A 23,050-nucleotide genomic window follows, 5' to 3' on the forward strand; every position below is an offset into this window, starting at 1 on the left:
GCGTGAGTAGGTTAAACGTTGAGTTTTATAAGGGAACCACGGGGTGACCAGCCCCTCCCCACCCAGCCCCACTAATCCCACCCCCCACCCAGCCCCACCCTCCCCACCCAGCCCCTCCCCACCCTCCCAGCCCATCCCCACCCTCCCCACCCAACCTCTCCCCACCCTCCCCTCTCCACCCAGCCCCACCACTCACATTTTTTGATGCACGACGGACGGACACAATAATCCCTTGTGGGCTGGTGGAACCAGGTGGTTCCTACCAGTATTAACTTCAGAATTAGAATATGTATTTAGACTGCATGAGGAATCCGATCAGCTATAAAGCTCTTTTACACAGATCTCCAGCAGGGGTGAGTAAGAAGGTTACAATAACAAACAGCACAAAAACATGATGGTAGTGCTCATCAAGATCATCACCAACACCACCCATAGTCCAGATCTCTCTGCAGGTCAACTCTCTTCTGTACAGGGGCAATTCCACAAACTGGGCAACCACCCAGGAAGATCCAAATCTATCTCGCCATGGTGGCTCAGAGATGTTAACTACCTCGCCTAGGTATACAGGAGGTTATGGGTTAGATTCCGACCCTGACACCTGCTGCTGTATATTTGGAGTTTGCATGTTTTCCTCGTGGTCGTGTGGATTTCTCTCCGGGTTCTCCAGTTTTTCGCTCCACGTTTAGAATCAACGTCACGCGTTTAGAGTATTTGGCTGCTATAAATGTCCACGCGATAAGCCACTGCGTTGAGCTATCATTTGCGTACTCTTTGTTTTTTTCGGTAAAGTCACGTAGGTAAAAAATTTTAATAAATTAAATCACCACGTTTCGGGCGCAACACAAGTGTCCTTCTTCAGGTGGGGACAATTTAGCGAAAGCACACCGCTTAAGAAGGACGTTTTTGTTGCGCCCGAAACGTCGTGATTTAATTAAAAAAATGTTTTACCTACGTGACCTTAATTTTAGATTTGAAGCTTTCGTGACTGCAAGGATTCATATTCTTGGGTTTTTTCGGTAAAGTCACGTAGGTAAAAAATAAAAATTAATAAAAGTAAAATCGAAATTAAATAAAAATCACGACGTTTCGGAGGCAACACAAGCCTCCGTCTTCAGGTGGAACCGTCACAGCACGATAGCTGTATCAAGTAAATGAGAAATTCCAAGAGATCCGACCCCGTATATATACTGGTTGAGGGGGGAGGAGCCAGGACAGGCCCCTGGATAGGAGTTTATTTTTTATTATTGACCTTACCGAAAAAACAAAAGAGTATGAATCCTTGCAGTCACGAAATCTTCAAATCTAGAACTATCATTTGCGCCCAGATCGCTTCCGCAAAAAAGCTATAAAGTTCATCGGGATTTACCTGGTAAAATAAAAAAATAGTTTAATTTTGATAGTTTAAGAATACATGTGTTGGCTATTCACCTCCTTCACACACAAAAAGCCACGTGATTTTTAACACATCCCATCAGCTGCACGGCCTTCTGTGAGTGCATAATTCCAGCAAACATTGGTTCACAACACAAGGGGGGGGGGGGAAATCTAGACCCGTTTCGACATTCAAGTGTGGCACCAGCAGTCAAGCTCGCTTCAACCAATGCTGGTGATGAACCCACAGACGTTTTACAGACATAGAGAGCCCTCTCTGTTCTAGTTACAAGCTCAACTTAAAAACACAGCACAGATTAATCGTTTTGCGTCCTCGTGGAGAATACCGTATAAAGAACAATACCTTGCCGCGTTGCGGTGTTAGAGTGTACTTTTGTATAAACCAAGTTTGACACGTGTAACTGAATGCACCGTGCAAAGTGCCATTCACATGTATGGTCTTGCTGAATCGTGTCAGCTGATCTTTAATTATTTCGGTAAATATTCTTGGTTCTTTCGGTAAAGTCACGTAGAAGGGAAATAATAAAATAATATTTATATTTAAAAAAAATTCTCACGATGTTTCGACTGCAACACAAGCAATCATCATCAGGTGTGAAATCCACAAAAAGAAAATTTGAAAATCTGTGGATTTCACACCTGCTGATGATTGCTTGTGTTGCAGTCGAAACGTCGTGAGAATTTTTTTTTATTGTATTATATTAATAATATTTTATTATTTCCCTTTTACGTGACTTTACCGAAAGAACCAAGAATATGAATCCCTGCAGTCACGAAAGCTTTAAATCAAGATTGATCTTTAATTGTTCTTTAGGCTTTTGGCAGTGTCAAAGGGGCTGTGTAGTGGGGACAGCATTTGAGTGCTTTGTTTTCTTTCGTATTGTTTATAAATGCCTACCGTTGGTAGATAAGACAATTGTATCATCTTCTTGGTTCTTTCGGTAAAGTCACGTAGAAGGAAAATAATAAACTAATGAAAATAAAACAATAAAATAATGAAAATAAAACAATAAAATAATTCTCACGACGTTTCGGCCACAACGCAAGCAGCCGTCCTCAGGTGAAGAACAGGTCTGTCGGAAAGACAGCGTCTGAATGAGCCTGAGGACGGCTGCTTGCGTTGTGGCCGAAACGTCGTGAGAATAATTTAATGTTTTATTTTTATCATTTTATTATTTCTCTTCTACGTGATGACTTTACCGAAAGAACCAAGAAGATAAATCCCTGCAGTCACGAAAGCTTTAAATCGAAACAATTGTATCACTTTCACGGGAAGACCAAAAATAACCATGACGAGGTTTTTATTCATTCGAACACCGTCGTTTCAGAGGTCACTCACAACAGCTCCACCTCGTGGACATGTCACGATTTGTGTGTCAGTGTGCATGTGTGCATCTACATGTGATGTGCACGTGCTATGTTTATAACACACATGCTCTGCACAAAGATCCCCCAGTGACCCACCTATGAAGGCCGGCACGGCACACACGAGGGAGGGGGGCAGCAACCACGCCCGACCGCCTTTGTCTCCCCAAGTGATGTTTACAAATCGCACCGGGTACTCATTTGAGGCTGAGTCGACCGTGCGGAGGCCCACGACTGATATTGGCCGTAAGCAGGAAACGAACTCGGGTCCGCCGGGTTTGTAGCGCAGCGCGCTCTATGTAGTGTACATGCTATGTTCACAGTACATATGCCATGTTCACAGTACACATGCCCCTACACAGCACACACACGTGTATAGGCAGTGCACTACACATGTACATTGTGCTCTATGTAGTGTACATGCTATGTTCACAGTACATATGCCATGTTCACAGTACACATGCCCTACACAGTACACACACGTGTATAGGCAGTGCCCTACACAGAATGTGTGTTGTGCTGTATGTAGTGTACATGCCATGTGTTCACAGTACACATGCCCTACACAGTACACACACGTGTATCAGGCAGTGCCCTACACAGAATGTGTGTTGTGCTGTATGTAGTGTACATGCGTCTCAATTGCATGTTCACAGTACACATGCCCTACACAGTACACACACGTGTATAGTCAGTTCCCTACACAGAATGTGTGTTGTGCTGTATGTAGTGTACATGCCATGTGTTCACAGTACAGCATGCCCTACACAGTACACACACGTGTATAGGCAGTGCCCTACACAGAATGTGTGTTGTGCTGTATGTAGTGTACATGCCATGTGTTCACAGTACACATGCCCTACACAGTACACACACGTGTATAGGCAGTGCCCTACACAGAATGTGTGTTGTGCTGTATGTAGTGTACATGTCGTGTTCACAGTACACATGCCATGTTCACAGTACACATGCCCTACACAGTACACACACGTGTATAGGCAGTGCCCTACACAGAATGTGTGTTGTGCTGTATGTAGTGTACATGCCGTGTTCACAGTACATATGCCATGTTCACAGTACACATGCCCTACACAGTACACACACGTGTATAGGCAGTGCCCTACACAGAATGTGTGTTGTGCTGTATGTAGTGTACATGCCGTGTTCACAGTACACATGCCCGACACAGTACACACACGTGTACAGGCAGTGCCCTACACAGAATGTGTGTTGTGCTGTATGTAGTGTACATGCCATGTGTTCACAGTACGCATGCCCTACACAGTACACACACGTGTATAGTCAGTTCCCTACACAGAATGTGTGTTGTGCTGTATGTAGTGTACATGCCATGTGTTCACAGTACACATGCCCTACACAGTACACACACGTGTATAGTCAGTTCCCTACACAGAATGTGTGTTGTGCTGTATGTAGTGTACATGCCGTGTTCACAGTACACATGCCCTACACAGTACACACACGTGTATAGGCAGTGCCCTACACAGAATGTGTGTTGTGCTGTATGTAGTGTACATGCTGTGTTCACAGTACACATGCCCTACACAGTACACACACGTGTACAGGCAGTGCCCTACACAGAATGTGTGTTGTGCTGTATGTAGTGTACATGCTGTGTTCACAGTACACATGCCCTACACAGTACACACACGTGTACAGGCAGTGCCCTACACAGAATGTGTGTTGTGCTGTATGTAGTGTACATGCCGTGTTCACAGTACACATGCCCTACACAGTACACACACGTGTATATAGTCAGTGCCCTACACAGAATGTGTGTTGTGATGTATGTAGTGTACATGCCGTGTGTTCACAGTACACATGCCATGTTCACAGTACACATGCCCTGCACAGTATAACACGTGTATTGGCAGTGCCCTACACAGAATGTGTGTTGTGCTGTATGTAGTGTACATGCCGTGTGTTCACAGTACAGGTGCCATGTTCACAGTACACATGCCCGACACAGTACACACACGTGTATAGGCAGTGCCCTACACAGCATGTGTGTTGTGCTGTATGTAGTATACATGCCGTGTGTTCACAGTACACATGCCATGTTCACAGTACACATACACAATACGTATGTGTGCAAGTACAGTACACTCCATGTGTGTACTGTACTGCTGTCACAAGCCCCTCCCCCACTCGCCGCCTCCCCCGCCCCTCCCCCACCCCCTTCTCCCCCCCTCCCCTCCCCCACATCCACAGCCCCTCCCCCACACCCACCCCCCCTCCCCCCCACGCGCGCGCGCACCCGTCGCCAGCCAATGGGCGCGCGCCGCCTGACAGGCCGTCACGCCGGTCGCCCCTGACGACGGGGTCCTCGGGCTGGTTGGAGGGGGAGAGGTGTCCAGCGCGGGGCTGCCTGTCGGCGCGGCCAGCCAGCATGTACGCCAAGGGGAAGGGCGCTGTTGTTCCTTCGGACGCCCAGGCGCGGGAGAAGTGAGTCCGTGGCGCCGCGGAGAGACGCCGGTTCGGGCGGCGGAGTGTGCGGAGCGAGCGGCGATGTGGCCGGGCAGAGGATGGAGGGGGAGAGAGCGAGCGAGAGTGAGAGAGAGAGAGCGGGGGAGGAAGAGACTGGGAGGAGGAGTGGAGGCGTTCTTGCTATGGCGCCCAGGCTGGAGGCCCTAGCATGGCGGCCGCGGTGGTGATGGTGGTGATTGTTGTGATGTTGGTTGGTGGTGGTGGTGTTTGAAGGTGATGGGGAGTGGTGGTTGATGATGGTTATTGTGCCGACGGTTGTGATGATGATGATGATGGTGGTGGTGGTTATACTGGTGGTGATGGCTCGGATGGTGGTGGTGGTATTCATGGTGGAGGGGTGGTGGTAGTAGTGATGGTGGTAGTGGTGGTGGTAGTCGTGATGATGGAAGTGGTGATTGTGATCGTGGTAGTAGTAAAGGTGGTGGTGATCGTGGTAGTGTTCAACGTGGTGATCGTGAAATTAGTGGGAGTGGTGGTAGTGAAAATAGTAGTGGTATTTGGTGATGGTTTTTGTGGTGGTGGTGGTCATGGTGGGCGATGTTGATGGCTTTAGTGGAGTGATAGTGGTGGTAGAAATAGTGATGGCAGTGATGATGGGTGATAGTTATGGTGGTGGTCGTGATTAGTGGTAAAGATGATGATAGTGCTGGTTATAGTTTTAGTGGTGATGGTTTTGTTGGTGGCTTCTGTGGTGAAAGTTGAGGCTTTGTTAGTGGTGTTGGCCTAGGTTGTGGTATTGGTGGTAGTGGTAATGGGGATGTTTAAAGTAATACTGATGGTTATATTTGCGACGGTGATAATGTTTAAGATCTTGGTGGTAGTGATTATGGTTGTAGTGGTGGTTTGGGTTTTTAGTGATAGTTGTTGGTGGTTATGGTGGTAGTTGTGTGATTGTGATGCTGGTTATGGTTGTAGTTATGTGGTTAGCAATTATATGGTTATATTGGTTGTAGTGGTTACAATGGTGGTGGTGATTTGCGTTGTGGTAATGTTATAATGGTGTTGTTTTTGGTGGTAAGGGCTGTACCGGTGGTAGACTGGTGGTGATGGTTGTGTTGATGATGATGATGGTGGTTATTAGCGTGGTGATGGTGTTTTGGGTCGTAATTGCGGTTGGGTGGTTATGGGGGTTAGTGTGGTGGTGTTATTGGTGTGGTGGTGTTATTTGTGTGGTTGTAGGGTGGTAGTGTTTCATGCTTGGTGGTGGTGTTATTTAGGGTTGTGGTGTAAGTGGAGGTGATGGTGGTGTGTTGATCGGTTTTAGTGGTAGAATGTGGTGACGTTGTTGATAGTGGTGCTGCTTATATTTGTATCAGTGTCATATTTTTTTAGAAGGTTGGGCAGAGTGAGTGGTGGTAGGGAAAATTTGTGACACCAATGATTGTTGTTGTGGTGGTTGTTGGCGGTGTTGATGTAGCGGTTCATGTTGGCCAGCAGAGGTGGTTACAATCTTGGAGGCTTGTAGCGATGGTGTTTATTTGGCTGTAGTTGTGTGACTGTCCCCTATCGCCCGTGCCGTGTGTGTGTGTGATTTGGCTGACTGTAAGTACTGTAATAATGATTAATTCACGCAGAATTTCACGAACAACGCGGGGAGCCCTCAAGCTTCGGTTGATTTTCGTGTTGCGTTTAGAGTCGCCGGTTTTTTATTTGTTGGGTCGAGACCACCACACGGTTGTGTACTCGGCTTTGTCGGCGTTTTGTGTCCTCGGCCTTGTTGTGTGACGGCGTTTTGTGTCATCGGCTCTGTTGTGTGTCTGAGTTTTGTGTACTCGGCTCTGTTGTGTGTCTGAGTTTTGTGTCCTCGGCTCTGTTGTGTGTCTGAGTTTTGTGTCCGTGGCTTTGTTGTGTGTCGGCGTTTTGTGTACTCAGCTCTGTTGTGTGTCTGAGTTTTGTGTCATCGGCTTTGTTGTGTGACGGCGTTTTGTGTACTCAGCTCTGTTGTGTGTCTGAGTTTTGTGTCCGTGGCTCTGTTGTGTGTCGGAGTTTTGTGTCCTCGGCTCTGTTGTGTCGGCGCTATGAATGTGTCTGGATGTGTTCTGCACATTGCGTGAGTGCGTTTTGTTGTTGTTGTGGTTTATGTGATTTAAGGTTAGGATTGCATTTCAAATGGTGCCGTTGTGTTGTTCAGCGTTAGGATTGCATTGTGCATGCGCGTGTTAAGGGGTGTATACATTGTGTAGGAGACTGTTGTGTTATGCTTAGGACTGCATTGTGTATGCGACTGTTGTTAGGGCTTAGCACTGCATTGTGTATTAGAGCACGTTCTGTTACCGGTCTGGGTTACGGGTGCATCGTGTACGGTGTTGTGTGAGTGTTAGGCCCGCATTGTGTAACGAAGTGTTGTGTTAGGACTGCGTTGTGTATGATTAGTGTGTTGTACAGTGTTTTTGTCGCAGTTTATCTGCAGGGTTCAGGGCTTTGTGTTGCATCATTTTGGATGCATTGTGTATGAGGCTGTGTTCGAATTATGGCTCTGTATTGCATACGATAATGTTGTGCTGCAGATAGGGTTGGAGTTGTGTATGATGTTGTGTTCGTGTAAGGGCCCGCATTGTTAGGCCTGCGTGGTGTATGATTCGTATGTTCTACAGTGTTCATGTCGCAGTTCACATGCAGGGTTCAGGGCTTTGTGTATATGAGGCTGCGTTGGGGGTAGGGCTAGAAAATGTGTTTCACGATCCTATCTTGATTTGAATCAAGATCGGGCTGTTGTGTTCTTTTATACCTACGTGACTTTACCGAAAGAAGCAAAGGGTCTGTTGTGTAACGTTTTGGTCAGGCTGTAGTGTTAGGGCCAGGGCTGTGTTGTGTCGGATAATGTTGGGGTTAGTGCTGTGGTGGTGGGGTGTATTGTTAGGTTTAGGCCGGTGTTGTGTGCGCTATTGTTGGGGGGCCAGGGCTGTGTGTTTTGTTCTCGGTGGTGTATTGTTCTGGTTATAGGACCATCGACGTGTAGTTTAGTGTTCGGGATACGCCTGTGTGTGGTGGTGTAGCCTTCAGGGCTGTGCGTGTGTGTGTGTTGGTTAGTGCTAGGGGTGCTGTGTTGTGCACGCCGCATCCCGGGACGGTGCTGTGATTGTCTTCGTGATCGCGCTTTGTGGCCTAAGGTTCACGTTCCGCGATGATGGAGTCGCGTTGCGATGAATTCGTGGCTGTGCTGGCGTTTTGGCCGGGCCCCTTTGGCTCTGCGTGGCGAGGCTGTGATGACTGTGCTTTGTTGAAGCCATCCGATGTAGCGGGCTCCGGCTTGCGTGTTTTTGGTGCCTGCATTGTGTGGCTACGGCTATGCCGCTGTGTACGTTGTTTTGAGGCCTGCCTTTGCTTCTTCCAGCTGTATGGAATATTGAATGAGCGGGGGAGCAATACATCGATTTGTAGGTTGTAAATCCAGCCGCTGGTTCCGGAGAACGACGGGCGTTAAATTCCCCCGACTCGTGACGGCAAATAAGCGTCATCGCCGTCGCTCCGATGCGTCTTCCGTTCCGACCGTCCCCTTGGTTCGTGCACGGGTGTCCGACGTTTCGCTCTCTCCGGCGTTTGGAGAGAGCCGCGCGGCACAAGCCGCGAAAGCCCACACGGTGTGGCACAGCGATTGTGTGTGTGTGTGTGGACGTACGTCGGCACTCTGTGTACGAGTATCTGATGCACGTGGGGGCACGGCGGCGAGCGGCGGCGTAACGAGGTTAACGCGCTACGAACTCGGTGAGCCGAGTTCGATTCCCGCTCGCGCCGAACACCGGTGACGATTATCTGAACCGGTCCTGGGCCTCCCCGAGGTCGACTGAGTCTCAGTTGAGTACCTGGTGCGGTGTGTAAGCATCGCTACTGGGGAGACAAAGGCGACCGTGCGTGGTGCTGACCACCCAGCCGTACTGGCCTCTTAATAGGTGCGCGGTAACAGGAATTGCACCTTTGTCTGTGTCTTTGCAGGTTGGCACTCTATGTGTACGAGTATCTGCTGCACGTGGGTGCACAGAAGGCGGCACAGACCTTCCTGTCCGAGGTGAGAGCCCCCCCCCCCCATTCCTCACCCACCCCCCCACCACCATATTTCACCATTTTTCCGTGAGCTGTTGCCGGCATTGCCGCCCGTAGCGGGGTAGGTTCCAGTAATCGATGCCAACCCCCCCCCCCCCCCCCACAGTCGAGGCTGCAGTGCGGTGGAGTGCTTCATTGGGGTTGTTTACTTGGGTCATTTAGCGTTATCAATAATCGCATGCAAATTGACGACAAATTGATTGTCGCTTTTGCCGCACAGTGCCCAGTAACTAGAGAAGATTGCGCACGAGGGGCTCAGGATAACCGGGAGCGAAGTGAAATGTTTTGTGCGAGAAAACAATGGTAGATGTCCTTCAGAGGTGGGGCACAAACGGGAATACGCAGCAGATCATGAGAATCTAGGGCAAATTTTAAAACGGATCAAGGATGAAAATAATGAGTTAAAGATTTGCACGAGAGATGGACGGGAGTGATTTTGGAAAGTTGAACCTAATAATGAAACGCATCATAGCAATGTGACCAGAGAAAAAAAACCTCCTTTTTATTAATCGGCGCTTACCACCCATTATGATCACAAACCTGGACATCAACGAAGGAACTGGGAAATGGTTAGGTTTGCAAATATGCACGGAGAGATGCATGCACGCAATTACATTGATTAAGACAAAATGGAACGCATTGGCATAATTTTTATTGTTAATAAAGTAAAAATCTTGATCATAATCCTTATTTAGATGGGAGGAAGTAGGAGGTGCTTGCATAGGAGACATCTCCCATTAGGAGACGGATCCGATTAGCACGGTTGGCTACGTACGATGCGAAAGAAGTTCAACAAAGAGACGTGCAAACAGACGGAGCGATCACTGGCGGTGGGCATGCGTGACATCAGAGTAACGGCCAAAAGGAGGGGATAGCACGCGCGATACAGTGTCGTCTGCGGATATGCGAGCGATGAAATCAGCTGCGTGTACGCGGAGACGCTAAGTGGATTGCTGCGTCGCAGGGACCGCGAGAGTGGGCGACGGCTTGGGGGAGAGGCCAGGGCTAAATTCCAGCTGGGTCTGTGCGGGTCAGAGACCCCCCCCCCCACTCCACCCCAGCACACCACATCTAGTAAATCGCGCCCCTCGGTTTGTGTGGTTACTAGCAAAGGCGGTCGGGCGTGGTGCTGGCCACCAACGGTCTGTTAAAGACTATACGGGTGATCTTTGTGGTTACGAGTCAATGTGCCTACTCCAGGCTTCCAGCAACTAGGAAATTTAGCAGTGAGAAATTAAGCCTTGAGGGCAATGGGGGGAGGAGGGGGTGGCAGGGCTTCATCCAGCAGTGAAGTGAACATGGCTGATGATGACTATGATTAATGTTAAGATGCATGTGTGTGCGTTGGGGAGCGTCGACGCAGTGGTTAGCGCAACTGCGCTATGAACCCGACGACTCGAGTTTGATTCTTGCTCACGGCCATCACCGGTAACAAATATCTGAACTGGAGTTGGGCCTCCCTTGGGTCGATTCGGCCATAAATGAGTACCTGGTACGGTGTCTAAGCATCGCCGCTAGGGAGACAACGGCGGCTGGGCGTGGTGCTGGCCAACCCACAACCGCGTGTGCCGTGCCGGCCTTCATAGTTGCTCGCTGACAACACTCGCCCCAACAGTCTGTTCACGGCTACGCGGTGGGGGATCTTTGTCTTTGTGTGCGTGTGACAGATCCGATGGGAAAAGAACATAACTCTGGGTGAACCGCCGGGGTTCCTACACTCGTGGTGGTGGTGAGTGCCGCACAGACACAGCCAGAGCAGGCGGCCACGATGCACGTGCCCCCCGCTTTGGCTTGGAACAAAGGGAGCCCCCCCCTCCCCGCCCCCCCCTCCTCGTTCGTAGCTGGCAGTGCCGTGCGCGCTGTGCGTGTGAATGCTTTTGGCGACGGAGTTGTGAAAAGGACCCAAAGCCGGTGCCCTGTGACCCCTGACGGTGGCTGGCAGATGGACTTGGTGGGGGGGGGTGGGGAGGAAAAGACGTCTCGCCACAATTGAGGATGTTTTCTGGTTGTCTTCCCGTTGGTGTAAATTGTTTTGCATTTTAAATTAAACCAATGTCTGCAACTGACGAGAGAACCGAACGCAAATGGAAAGATGGATGAGGCCGAGAGCTTTCGCATGTGCGGTGCGTACCTTGGTGGTGTGTTGGTTAAATTCTGCGTGCGTTTAATGTGGGTTTTGAACGCTTCACAAAGCCGGCCCACCAGCAGTAGTGATACCTGAGTTAAATCTCTGTCTGGGTGTTTATTTAGACTCCTGTCATTTAGTATCAATACAAACAACCATCTGAGTGATGATGGATTGAATATTAATGTCACACGTTTATTTAGACAGAAAATCCACGTAGAGTCTCAAGACAGTCTTTCAGGAGGGTACCGAATCGGGCGGGATTTTTCACCAATTCCATTCAGTGTTTTAGCTTTTTTGAGGAAACCGGAGGACCCGGAGAAAACCCCACCACACCATGCCACATCCAGGCCACCTTACCAAACCACCACGCCATGCCACCTTAGAAAACCACCACACCTTGCCACCTTACAAAACCACCATGCCATGCCACATCCAGGCCACCTTACCAAACCACCACGCCATTCCACCTTACAAAACCACCACACCTTGCCACCTTACAAAACCACCACACCTTGCCACCTTACAAAACCATCACACCTTGCCACCTTACAAAACCACCACACTTTGCCACCTTACAAAACCACCACACCTTGCCACCTTACAAAACCACCACACCATGCCACCTTACAAAACCACCACACCTTGCCACCTTACAAAACCACGCCATGCCACCTCCAGGCCACCTTACAAAAACCCCGGTGGGCGCCAAGCCCTAGCTGGCTCCACCCGCGATGATCGTCCAAGACGCAACGATATTGGCCTTCACAGGCTAATTGCACTTCAGATTAGAACGGTTGGCCGTGCGAAAGAAGTTCAAAATACATGCACACATACGTACACACAATCTCAATGCCCCACATTTACTGCCGGCCTCAGCTGTTGGCTGGCGCACGGAGTGTACGTGGCACGTGTCCTTTTGTACCATGGATTATTGCAGCAATGTACATGTCGTTTCCATCCTTTGCCGTAATGGGACACATGCTATGAAATTAACGTTCAGCTTGCTATCTCACCGGTGCCTGCAGGTAAAACCCTGTGTAACGTATAAGTAGGCTAGTCTGGCACGGCCTAAAGCAATCGTCTTTACGGCATTCCTGTGAAACTTATTCCGCCTGGTTTAGCCAGGAGAGCCTCACTGACTCTCGAATCGCTTATTTAGGTGAGGGCTCTGCCAAGTTGTATCAGTAGGAGACGCCGTTGCTTCTGTGCGTAATCCCAAATGAGTAACTTGCAGGTAATTTTTTTAGCACGGGGACGTTTGGCCAATGCCAGTTAGCTTGTTTCCTGAAACTTATAAAATATCACGGTATGGCAGAAATGTACTGTGCGCACATCTGCGCTATGACGTCACGCCCCCATATCCCACAGAGCTGAGTCGGGGTAGTGGTTCGCGTGCTGGGCTGACGTTACTCTCCCTCCACCCACCTCCCCTCCACCCCGGCTGTGTATCCCATGCAAATAAGCGGGCGGTGCTAGTTGGATAAAAAGATGCAAAGCATTTAAAGAAGGAAAGTGGCACTTGACCTGTGGTTGTTCGTAACCCTGTGCTTGGCGTGTAGCTGTCTGACCCCTCCCCCCGTCGTGGCGTTGTGACCACCCCCCCAGCCCCCTCATGGCGTTGTCTCGTTGTGACCACCCCCCCCCCGCCCCCTCATGGCGTTGTCTCGTTGTGACCACCCCCCCCACCCCCCTCGTGGCGTTGTCTCGTTGTGACACCCCCACGGCTGTGTTGTGTCGTTCTGACGGCTCTCCTCCCTCCCCCTCCCCCCGTGGCGTTGTCTGATGTCCGCGCAGCGTTTTCTGGGACCTCTACTGCGCCGCGCCTGAACGCAGGGAGACATGCGAGCACTCGAGCGAGGCGAAGGCCTTCCACGACTACGTGAGGACGACCACGCGGCCACCACGCACACACACACACAAGCGCACCAGTGTTGCTGCTCTGTGACAATACGTACAATGCGTGTTTTCGTTAACGCGTGGGTTTGTGCCGGACCGCCCGATGATTCATAGTGTGTGGGTTAGGACTACGTTAAGGCCCTTCACCCCCCCACCTACGACGCAGCCAAACAAGTGAAGTCGGGCGTACAAGTGTTTTGATTGCGCTAATTATCACTCATTGTTTCAGCTCGGCTCTGTTCTAATTGGTTCTGCCCCACCAGTTCTAATTGACGCAGCCCACCGGTTTTATTGCGTCTTGGCGCAGTTTTGAGCGAAACGTCGTGTATCCATACCTGTCAATCCCTAATCACAGTCCAATTCAGATCTTGTTGGTCAGCCTGTGCCCCGATACATCTCAAAGTTCATCCTACAAAGTCCCATCACAAGGGAGAAACAGAAACAAACAAAAAAAGTCCGTATTGAAACGGCTGTACGCCGTATGGACCTGAACTAATTTTCCCTGTACAAGAATACGGGGTAAACTGTATGGGTTGACACGGTGTGTGTATCTCTGTGCTAAACTTTGTCGCGCCAAATTGTCGTTACGCACATTTCCAGTTGATTGACACTCATTGCGGGTGGTGATACGTCACATTTGCACCGATGACTCCGGCACGCAACGGCTAAACGGTGGCAAATGACGCCACTGGGTCTTTTTAACGTCCACCGAAAAGCGGCCAACAGCGGCTTCGGCGCGTCGTATTGTTGTCGCGACGGCTACGTTTATTGCGCACTCGCGTGTTAAAGATTGGGGGGGGGGGGGCGCCCGCCGGTTTCGAATCATGAACCTCTTGCTACAATTGGTGAACGCGCACTACCTGTGGGTCGCGTCACCGCCCCCCCGTGTCCACCGTATTGAGGATTGGAGCCAAGGAGATGCAATGGGAAGGGCTACGGAGACTTGCACCAAGACCCATAGACTCGCACAGAGGCGCACAGAATCACGCAGAGACCCGTGGACTCGCATAGAGATCCACACAGACTTGCGCAGAGACCCATAGACTCGCCACGGAGAGAAGAAACGTGCTGGTATATAAAGCAATGGAAATAACAGCCTGTGAATTCGCCAAATTTCTATCGGAGTTGAAATAAATGGGTTTTGTTAAGAGAAGCGATTTAGCGGGGAACCACCCCTGAATGAAGCCAGCAGTTGGAGGATGAGTATGGATGCTGTATACACGTGCACAGCGTCGCCCGGATCGACGCTAACTGTTTCCGTACGTGCACTGTCGTTTCCAGACGGCAGCAGCTGCCGCAAGCCCCGTTCTGGGAAATCTCCCGCCGGGAGATGGAATTCCCCCAGGATTCTACCAGGTGAGTCACCTGCCCTTCTGCACACCGAGGATATTCGCAGATTACGGGGAAGGGGGGTGGGTACGAGTGAATTATTATTTGTTTTTCTCAATTCGATTCTGTTCCTTAACGACGGTAATTTACGTCTCGTACAGGGCTTACAGTTGTCCGCGAGTGAGGTGCAAGAATTGGGTTACAGTCCAAAAAATATAAACGGCGATCCGTGTCGACGAATGGTGATCCTTGCGCCTGACGGGCGGGCGCGTTGAAACGCGGCGCATGAGAACCGCCGTGGGTTTTTTCTGTGATGAGCACGAAGCCAATTGTGCCAGCGGTACCCATCCACTGCTGGATGTGGGCCTCCACGCATCGCGTGGGGGTGGGCGGCGGGGGGAGTGGGCGGCGGGGGGGGCGGGCGGCTATTTCACCGTGACCCCGAGGTGCGGGAGCCAAGCTCGGTGTCGCCGGGAAGTCGGGCGAAAGAAGTGGGGGAAGGGCCCTTTAAGGAAGAAGTGGGCTATTAAAAGTCGGTGTAGATTTGAATGCTGCGAATGTGCAAGCGTGGTGACTTTCCATATAGGCAGAGGGGGGGCTGCCTTGAAGAAATGGTGACCGGCGGTGCCGTTTCCGAATTTGGCAAAGCGTTGACCACGACGCCGGCACTCGATGGCCTGCTCTTGCTTAAGACGCCATGGGGCTTTTGTACGTCCGCCTGCCCTGAAGCAGGCAGCGTGTGTCGCGGTTAATGTACCAGCGGCATTCCTCACCGCGCTGGTCCAGCGTGGGTTTGGCGAAGGCGGGGAGCGTCGACGATGGAGCGTGGCGCATCGCAGCGATGGCCGAATCACCCCGGGACGCGCCCGATCCGATTCTGCCGGCTCTCGAAAGCTAAGCGTTGTCGAGCCTGGTGAGCTCGTGATTGGGGCGACCACTGCGCGCGCAAGAATAACGTAGGTGGTGGCTGTGCTACGTGATGCTCGGCTTGGACGCAAGTGCAGCGAAATCTGTTGTACCGTGCTTCTATGCCCCCCCCCCTCCCACCCAAACCACATTCTCCAGCATGGTTTAAGTATGGTAACAATAGATAACTCCACCCTTAATTACCAGGCGTAGAGGCCCCGAGTCTCCAATCGCGGTAGGGGCGTCCTCTAATACTCGGGCAGGATGTTGAGTGCCACTAATGGCCCCGTATTTAGGGTTTGCTCTGCTGGTGGAACGCAACACTTCCTGTTTGTTTTTACATTTTCCAAAGACCTCGGATCGGGGGGGGGGGTTATCGGTTGGTGGTGGCGGCGGGGGTGGAGGGTGGGAAGGGAGGGCGAGTGCATTGCTGCGAGTGACCAGGCTGTGAGCGTGTGGCTTGCCGCACACCCACACGCAGCAGTGGGGGCACGGTGGCCTTGCGGTCGCAATCGCCGATGATCAAGATTTGGTGCCAGCGCCGAAATTGTAACGGCGAGAAAAGCGCGCGAGCGAGCGTTGACGTCCGCGCGGTTTTTTTTTTTGGCTCGAGCGTCGCCCCGTGGCCAAACCTCCCCGGCGACGCGCCCCGGTCCCGTCGGGTCTCAAGCCGAGCAGAACGCCGAGCCTGGATCGTGCTTGGATGAGGAGGCTGCCATGCACCAAGCAGGGTTCTCGTTGTTGGGCTCCTTGGGGCGACGTGCTGGGCGGCAAGAGCCGTCCTTGCGCCCTAGTTCTGCGCTGTCTAGTTCTACGCTGCCTAGTTCTACGCTGCCTAGTTCTACGCTGCCTAGTTCTACGCTGCCTTGTCTTACGCTGCCTAGTTCTACGCTGCCTAGTTCTACGCTGCCTAGTTCTACGCTGCCTAGTTCTACGCTGCCTAGTTCTACGCTGCCTTGTCTACGCTGCCTAGTTCTACGCTGCCTAGTTCTACGTTGCCTTGTCTACGCTGCCTAGTTCTACGCTGCCTAGTTCTACGCTGCCTAGTTCTACGCTGCCTTGTCTACGCTGCCTAGTTCTATGCTGCCTAGTTCTACGCTGCCTTGTCTACGCTGCCTAGTTCTACGCTGCCTAGTTCTACGCTGCCTAGTTCTACGCTGCCTAGTTCTACGCTGCCTAGTTCTACGCTGCCTAGTTCTACGCTGCCTAGTTCTACGCTGCCTAGTTCTACGCTGCCTAGTTCTACGCTGCCTAGTTCTACGCTGCCTAGTTCTACGCTGCCTAGTTCTACGCTGCCTAGTTCTACGCTGCCTAGTTCTACGCTGCCTAGTTCTACGCTGCCTAGTTCTACGCTGCCTAGTTCTACGCTGCCTAGTTCTACGCTGCCTAGTTCTACGCTGCCTAGTTCTACGCTGCCTAGTTCTACGCTGCCTAGTTCTACGCTGCCTAGTTCTACGCTGCCTAGTTCTACGCTGCCTTGTCTACGTGTCTACGCTGCCTAGTTCTACGCTGCCTTGTCTACGCTGCCTAGTTCTACGCTGCCTTGTCTACGCTGCCTAGTTCTACGCTGCCTTGTCTACGCTGCCTTGTCTACGCTGCCTAGTTCTACGTTGCCTAGTTCTACGCTGCCTAGTTCTACGCTGCCTAGTTCTACGCTGCCTAGTTCTACGTTGCCTAGTTCTACGTTGCCTAGTTCTACGTTGCCTTGTCTACGCTGCCTAGTTCTACGCTGCCTTGTCTACGCTGCCTTGTCTACGCTGCCTAGTTCTACGCTGCCTAGTTCTACGCTGCCTAGTCTACGCTGCCTAGTTCTACGCTGCCTTGTCTACGCTGCCTTGTCTACGCTGCCTAGTTCTACGCTGCCTTGTCTACGCTGCCTAGTTCTACGCTGCCTTGTCTACGCTGCCTAGTTCTACGCTGCCTAGTTCTACGCTGCCTTGTCTACGTTGCCTAGTTCTACGCTGCCTTGTCTACGCTGCCTTGTCTACGCTGCCTCGCCTTCACCCAAACCCGCGCTGACCGGCGTGGCGAAGCATGGTCGAGTCTCCCCCCACGCCCCCCAAAACCCCCCGCGACCCACGACCCCGCGCAAACGTGGGGAAGCCGTCGTCCAGCAGTGGATTGAGGGTAGTGGACGTGACGAGAGAGGAAGCGTGGGATGCAAGCAAATAGAGAAAGGATCGTGAGCTGCTGACCCTATCAAAGAGAAATGGACTTTTTGGCTTTTTAGAATGGAGTCTCCAGGCGTCTTCCAACGTCTCTGGGTTTCTATTCAAGTCTATGGGTCTCTATTCCAGTTTATGGGTCACATGGCTCATGTAAAGTGTATCCCACCGAGTCGTAGGGTTGACATGCAAGTCTTTGGACTTTGTGTTGAGCCAATTCAGCGGAAAATTTTCACTACCAGAAGACCGTTTGGTTGACGGGATGTGTAAATATATATTTAGTTCTGCGAAGGGGCGGGTAACGATTGAAGGAGGGCATGTTTTCTTCTGCTTACTTATCTAGGTATATTCTCCAGGACTGCTCGAATGGTTATTTTGTTCCTTTGCATGCAACTCAGGAAATGTATTTCAGGCGAACGAGGGGATGTGGGTGTCGAGCGGCAAGGTGGAGTGGAGTGGTTGTAGCGCAGGGAGGCGGCAGCGGCGGTGGTGGTGGTGGTGGAGGCAGTTGTGGTGGTGGTAGAGGCTTTTGTAGTGGCGACGGCTGCGGTGGTGGTTGTCGTTGCGCAGGGAGGTGGTGGTGGTGATGGTGGTCATAGCGCAGGGAGGCAGCGGTGGTGGTGGAGGCGGTTGTGGTAGCAGCGGCGTTGGTGGTCGTAGTCCAGGGAGGTGGTGGTTGTGTTTGTGGAGGCGGTTGTGGTGGTGGAGGCGGTTGTGGTGATGGAGGCGGTTGTGGTGTGTCATAGCGCAGGGAGGTGGTGGTTGTGGTGGTGAAGGCGGTTGTGGTGGTGGAGGCGGTTGTGGTGGTGGAGGCGGTTGTGGTGGTGGAGGCGGTTGTGATGGTCGTAGCGCAGGGAGGAGGTGGTGGTGTAGGCGGTTGTGGATTTTTTTTTGACCAAACATGGGCGGAGATCGCTCCCTCGGGGCTCCAGGCTAATGCAGGAAGTGATTGCGTCACTGACGACCACGGGGGCACTCTGCGCTCTAGCTCGCTGCTTGCTCCCCGGGAAAAAAATCATCGGCCCCCTGCTCCCTCCCCTCCCCCTCCCTCCCACCCCTGCTGCTCCAAACCGCAACCTCGAAGGGCACCTCCCCCCCCACTCCATTGGCAAATGCAGCTTGCACGAGTACACGTCGTGCAGGAAAATGGGGTCGTTGAGGGAGGTGGGGGGGGGGGGCAGCCGGTCAGGGTGGGGGTCATGTCTTGTCGAGAGTTTGCCGCCTGCATTGTGGCAGATTAAAGAAAAAAAAAACTGTTTGGTTTCGGTGTCATTTAGAAAATATTTGTCGTGAATCTGTGACGTTGATTGTGCCGTATTGCGGCGCGTTGTTTGGTCGATGGTGTTGCGGTACGTGGTCTCGGTAGTGCACCTCGCCTGGCACAAAGTGCTGTGGTGACGTCATCGCCGCTGAGTGGTGAATGGCTTCTTGTTGTTGTTGTCGTTATTGTATTCTTGTGTAATGGGAACGCAAACGTTACCCCGCTACCACCGCAGTTGAGTGAATTCTCACTTTTTTTAGCTGCTATGCCCGTCACGATTTAAGTCTTTTTTTATCTCGTTTTTACCGACTCATTCGGAGCGTTTCTTGTCGATCTGTCTCATGTAACAGCTTTGCTTGCTCCATTGGTTTCGCTTAAACTTTGAACAATTCATTCTTACACGGCCAATTTGGATGTGCATCGTTCCATGCCATGGGTGTGATGCGGTCACTTCACTATTATCCGAGGTAAAATGGGGGGGGGAGTGGCGAGGGATGACCCAGAAAAAAAAATTACGGACGGTGGAAAATGCACGTACATTTGTAGAGTTCGCTGTCCGTTTGCTTCCCGACCGACGTGTAGGTGATGTATATGGATGTTGAATTTCTTTTGCGCCGTACGTACCCAACCGTGCTAATCGGAGGTGCGGGGAAGGACAACAAACAAAAACACAAAAGGCGTGGGCACTCTGGTCACCCATCCGCAACGAGTGAGGAGCAGCTAATTAAACCCCTGTGCACTTCCAAGATGTTTTTCTGCCAGCGCCAATAATTAATCTACGGCACGGATAAACCGCTCACGGGTTATCGGGAGAGCGAGCAGAATTGTGAACCTCAACTCTCGGGAAACGAGAGGCGGCCGGGCGTGGTGCTGGCAACACCGTTCCGTCGTGTGCCGTGCCACCCTTAATGGGTGCTGCTCGCTATAACAGCACTTGTCCTAGAGGTCTGTTTAGGCTATATGGGGGACCTTTGTGCTTTTTTCAGGGTCCTCCTGGCTCCCAGCATTCCCCTCACCCACAACCCCCACCAGGGCCTGGAATGATGGGTCCGCATGCACAGGTACGTGAACGCGCGCGCACACACACACACACTCGGGTAGTATTACGCGTACGGCTGCAATGACTGACTAATTAAATAATCGATTCGCCTATAGAATGTGGCTTCCATGCTATGGATTAAACTTCGCAATTAGTTTGCGTTTTATTTGTGGAAATGGAAACAATGTCAGCACGCGAGACTCTATTCGTGTGTTTAATCGCGGGTTTTAATTTCTTCCCTGATTTAAAAGTGCTTGGCCTTTCCCAAAGAAGTGCATTGTGGTCCTCTTCACCATCAATGTAAATTTTAACCAGGTGTGACGGAGTGGCATTACTTAATTTTCTCGGCCCACTTTCCCACCCGCCCTGCCACAATGTTCATTGCATGACAATGTCGTGAATGGACAATTAAACACAAGCCACAGAAGTGTGATTGTGGCCATGCAACTCCAACTATGGACCATACAGCAGTCTGTGCTGCTTCAACAGAGAATAGCAAAACTGCACCAACTCTCTCCTGAAGCCGCCAGCTCGTCGTGGCGAGTAGACCTCGACGTTGGCATTTGGCTCCTGAAAATATTGCCACGCATGATTGGAACCGCGTGACATTGAAACCGACGTCTCAAATTTAGCCCAATTAAGCGCGGAACCATATTTTGCATGATGGGCCTCTTTTTTGTTCGGTCGTTGGTGAACGGGCAGAGATTGTTGACTCGCTACACGAAAAAATTTGGTTTAACCACGGGCGGCTGAAACCCCGGTTCAAACCCAGGATCTCATCGGTGCCAACTCGGCGCTCTGACATCCAAGCCCCCGCGGCCATCTTGATTAATCGACAATGAAAGAATAATCTGTATAATCGATGAATCGTGCCGGCACTAGTTGGGCTGAGTACGGGTGGGGGGGGGACGTGGGTGGAGCTGATGGGGATGCTGTCCGCTTGCTATGATGTCTCTTCCGCTGCAGGCGTTCATGTCTCCGCGCTTCCCCGGGGGCCCACGGGGACCTCACCGCATGCCCGGACAGGTGACGCACCGCGACAGAACCCCACGGCGCTACCACACAACCACAGCACAGACACGCAACCACAGAGCTGTGTTGCACGTACAACCGCAATGCATCCACACACAGCCACACACCACGCGACCACACAAACATGACACTACTACACACACGAGGGAGCCACACACAACACAGCACAACCACGCACACGGCACAACCACACACGCACACGGCACAAATTGCGCGCACACACACATGGCAGGATCTCACACACATGGCACACACACACACGGCACAACCACACACAAAATGCAATACACGGAGCAATACATTGACAACATTATACAAGCCGCACAACACACCAATCAAATTCGCACGCACACATCCATATGAAACCACACACACATCCATATGAAACCACACACACACCACACATACCACGAACACTCCACACACACACCACACATACACCCCAAGCACACCACGCACGCCACAATCCTCCCACTTGCGGCTCGTGCACCGCGCTTGTCACCGAGGGTGGTGCTTGCCCCTGTTTGACGGTAGTCCGTCGTGTGGCCGCTCTCTGCTGCGTCTGTGTTTGCCTCGCTCCGCTCAGGGCATGGGTGGAATGCCGGGGCCACAGCCGCTCATGCCCAGCACCATGGACCCGACTCGCCAGCCCGGTGAGTTTCCCCGCCCCGTGACCAAGCATATATTTGGAGGCGGATGTAACCTCATGGTCAAATTTATTTGTTGCGCTAACGTTTTTCTGATTTTTTTTCTTAATTTACTTATTCAGTTTTTTTTTTCTTGGTAGCAGTAGTGGTTTTCATTTGCTTGGTAGTGGCTGTGTATTGGGGTTTGGTCCTTATATGTAATTAATGTACAGCATTATGGGATGCTATTAGCATCAGTGACCCAATTATAAAATATCAGTATTATTATTATTATTGCTACGTATTAAAGCAGCTGAGTGGTGAAATCACTTAGAACTGAATCTGTAATCGTTGCCCTTGGCCATACAAAATCTCATCACCATCAACCCTACAATCAACCCCGCATCTCCTATTAGCATGGTTGGCTACGTACGGTGCGAATAAATTCAACATAAATGCATGCAGTCACAATACGATGTGGATTTACATGTGACCGTCATCTCAAGACACTAGACTTGGCCGATGTTGTCCCCATTCATTCATCCATTCGAGGCGCATGCTCGATTTTCACGACTGCTGCCCTCCCCCCTCATACGTGTTGTGGATGCAGGGCATGCTGGGATGGGCCCTATCCAGAGGATGACTCCTCCGCGGGGGATGGCGCCCATGGGACCTCAGGTGATGCAACAGCGTCGGCGATCGGTTTCCATTGTTGCTTTGAAGTAACCCGACAGTTTTCTTTTATCATCGCGCTCTTCGTGCAGAGCAGCACTGCGCTGCCACTTTAATTGCCACCAATGAAAGTAAAATCTCAGAAAGCCATTGGCCAATCGATCGAGATCAAAATATGCTTTCCCACCTGATGATGGATGCTTGTGTTGCGCCCGAAACGTCGTGATTTATTTGATTTCATTCTCTACCTACGTGACTTTACCGAAAGAACCAGAGTATGGGTTCCTGCAGTCACGAAAGCTTCGAATCAAGATGGAATATTTCAATTCGAGTAATTTTTTTTATCGAAAAGATTCCATTGTGGCCCGCATTCGTGTTGAATCGAGTTGCAGCGACAGGCGTGTGTTGCGTCGCCGCTAAAGACCCCCTCGCCCAATTCTCATTTTACACAACTCCTAGGAATTGCCTGTTCTCTCGGCGCGACTGTTATGGACGCACGCACATGTGTGTGTGTATCCGTTAGTGGGGAGCGGTAGTGTTCTGGTTAGTGCGTTGCGCTACGAACCCAGCGGACCGAGTTCAATCTACAGAGGGATTTTTGTTTTGTACTCGCTGGGGCTGTGATGATTTGATGGATTGTCGCGATCGAGGACCGCAATTGCAATCGGGCATCGATGATTTTTTTGTTTT

General features: G+C 51.2%; 1 protein-coding gene across 12 annotated transcripts in view; it reads left to right on the top strand.

The window, feature by feature from the left end:
- Positions 1–5,073: 5,073 nt before the first annotated feature.
- The window catches only part of LOC133349769 (single-stranded DNA-binding protein 2-like), a 36,951-nt gene continuing 18,974 nt past the window's right edge, over positions 5,074–23,050 (top strand). For 7 of the 12 annotated variants that reach the window (XM_061563531.1, XM_061563513.1, XM_061563495.1 and 4 more), the window contains exons 1-9: positions 5,075–5,223; positions 9,199–9,271; positions 10,974–11,035; positions 13,229–13,313; positions 14,612–14,686; positions 19,978–20,052; positions 20,997–21,056; positions 21,649–21,715; positions 22,299–22,366. In XM_061563531.1, coding sequence (XP_061419515.1) covers positions 5,168–5,223; positions 9,199–9,271; positions 10,974–11,035; positions 13,229–13,313; positions 14,612–14,686; positions 19,978–20,052; positions 20,997–21,056; positions 21,649–21,715; positions 22,299–22,366 — 621 coding nt within the window. In that variant the 5' untranslated portion in view covers positions 5,075–5,167. Of the gene's footprint in view, positions 5,224–9,198; positions 9,272–10,973; positions 11,036–13,228; positions 13,314–14,611; positions 14,687–19,977; positions 20,053–20,996; positions 21,057–21,648; positions 21,716–22,298; positions 22,367–23,050 lie in introns of all 12 variants that reach the window. The other 5 variants (XM_061563504.1, XM_061563584.1, XM_061563541.1 and 2 more) reach the window with 1 other exon arrangement.

The sequence above is a fragment of the Lethenteron reissneri genome, chromosome 4 (genome assembly GCF_015708825.2).
Source record: "Lethenteron reissneri isolate LAM-NWPU_2019-01 chromosome 4, ASM1570882v1, whole genome shotgun sequence".
Lineage (NCBI taxonomy): Eukaryota > Metazoa > Chordata > Hyperoartia > Petromyzontiformes > Petromyzontidae > Lethenteron > Lethenteron reissneri.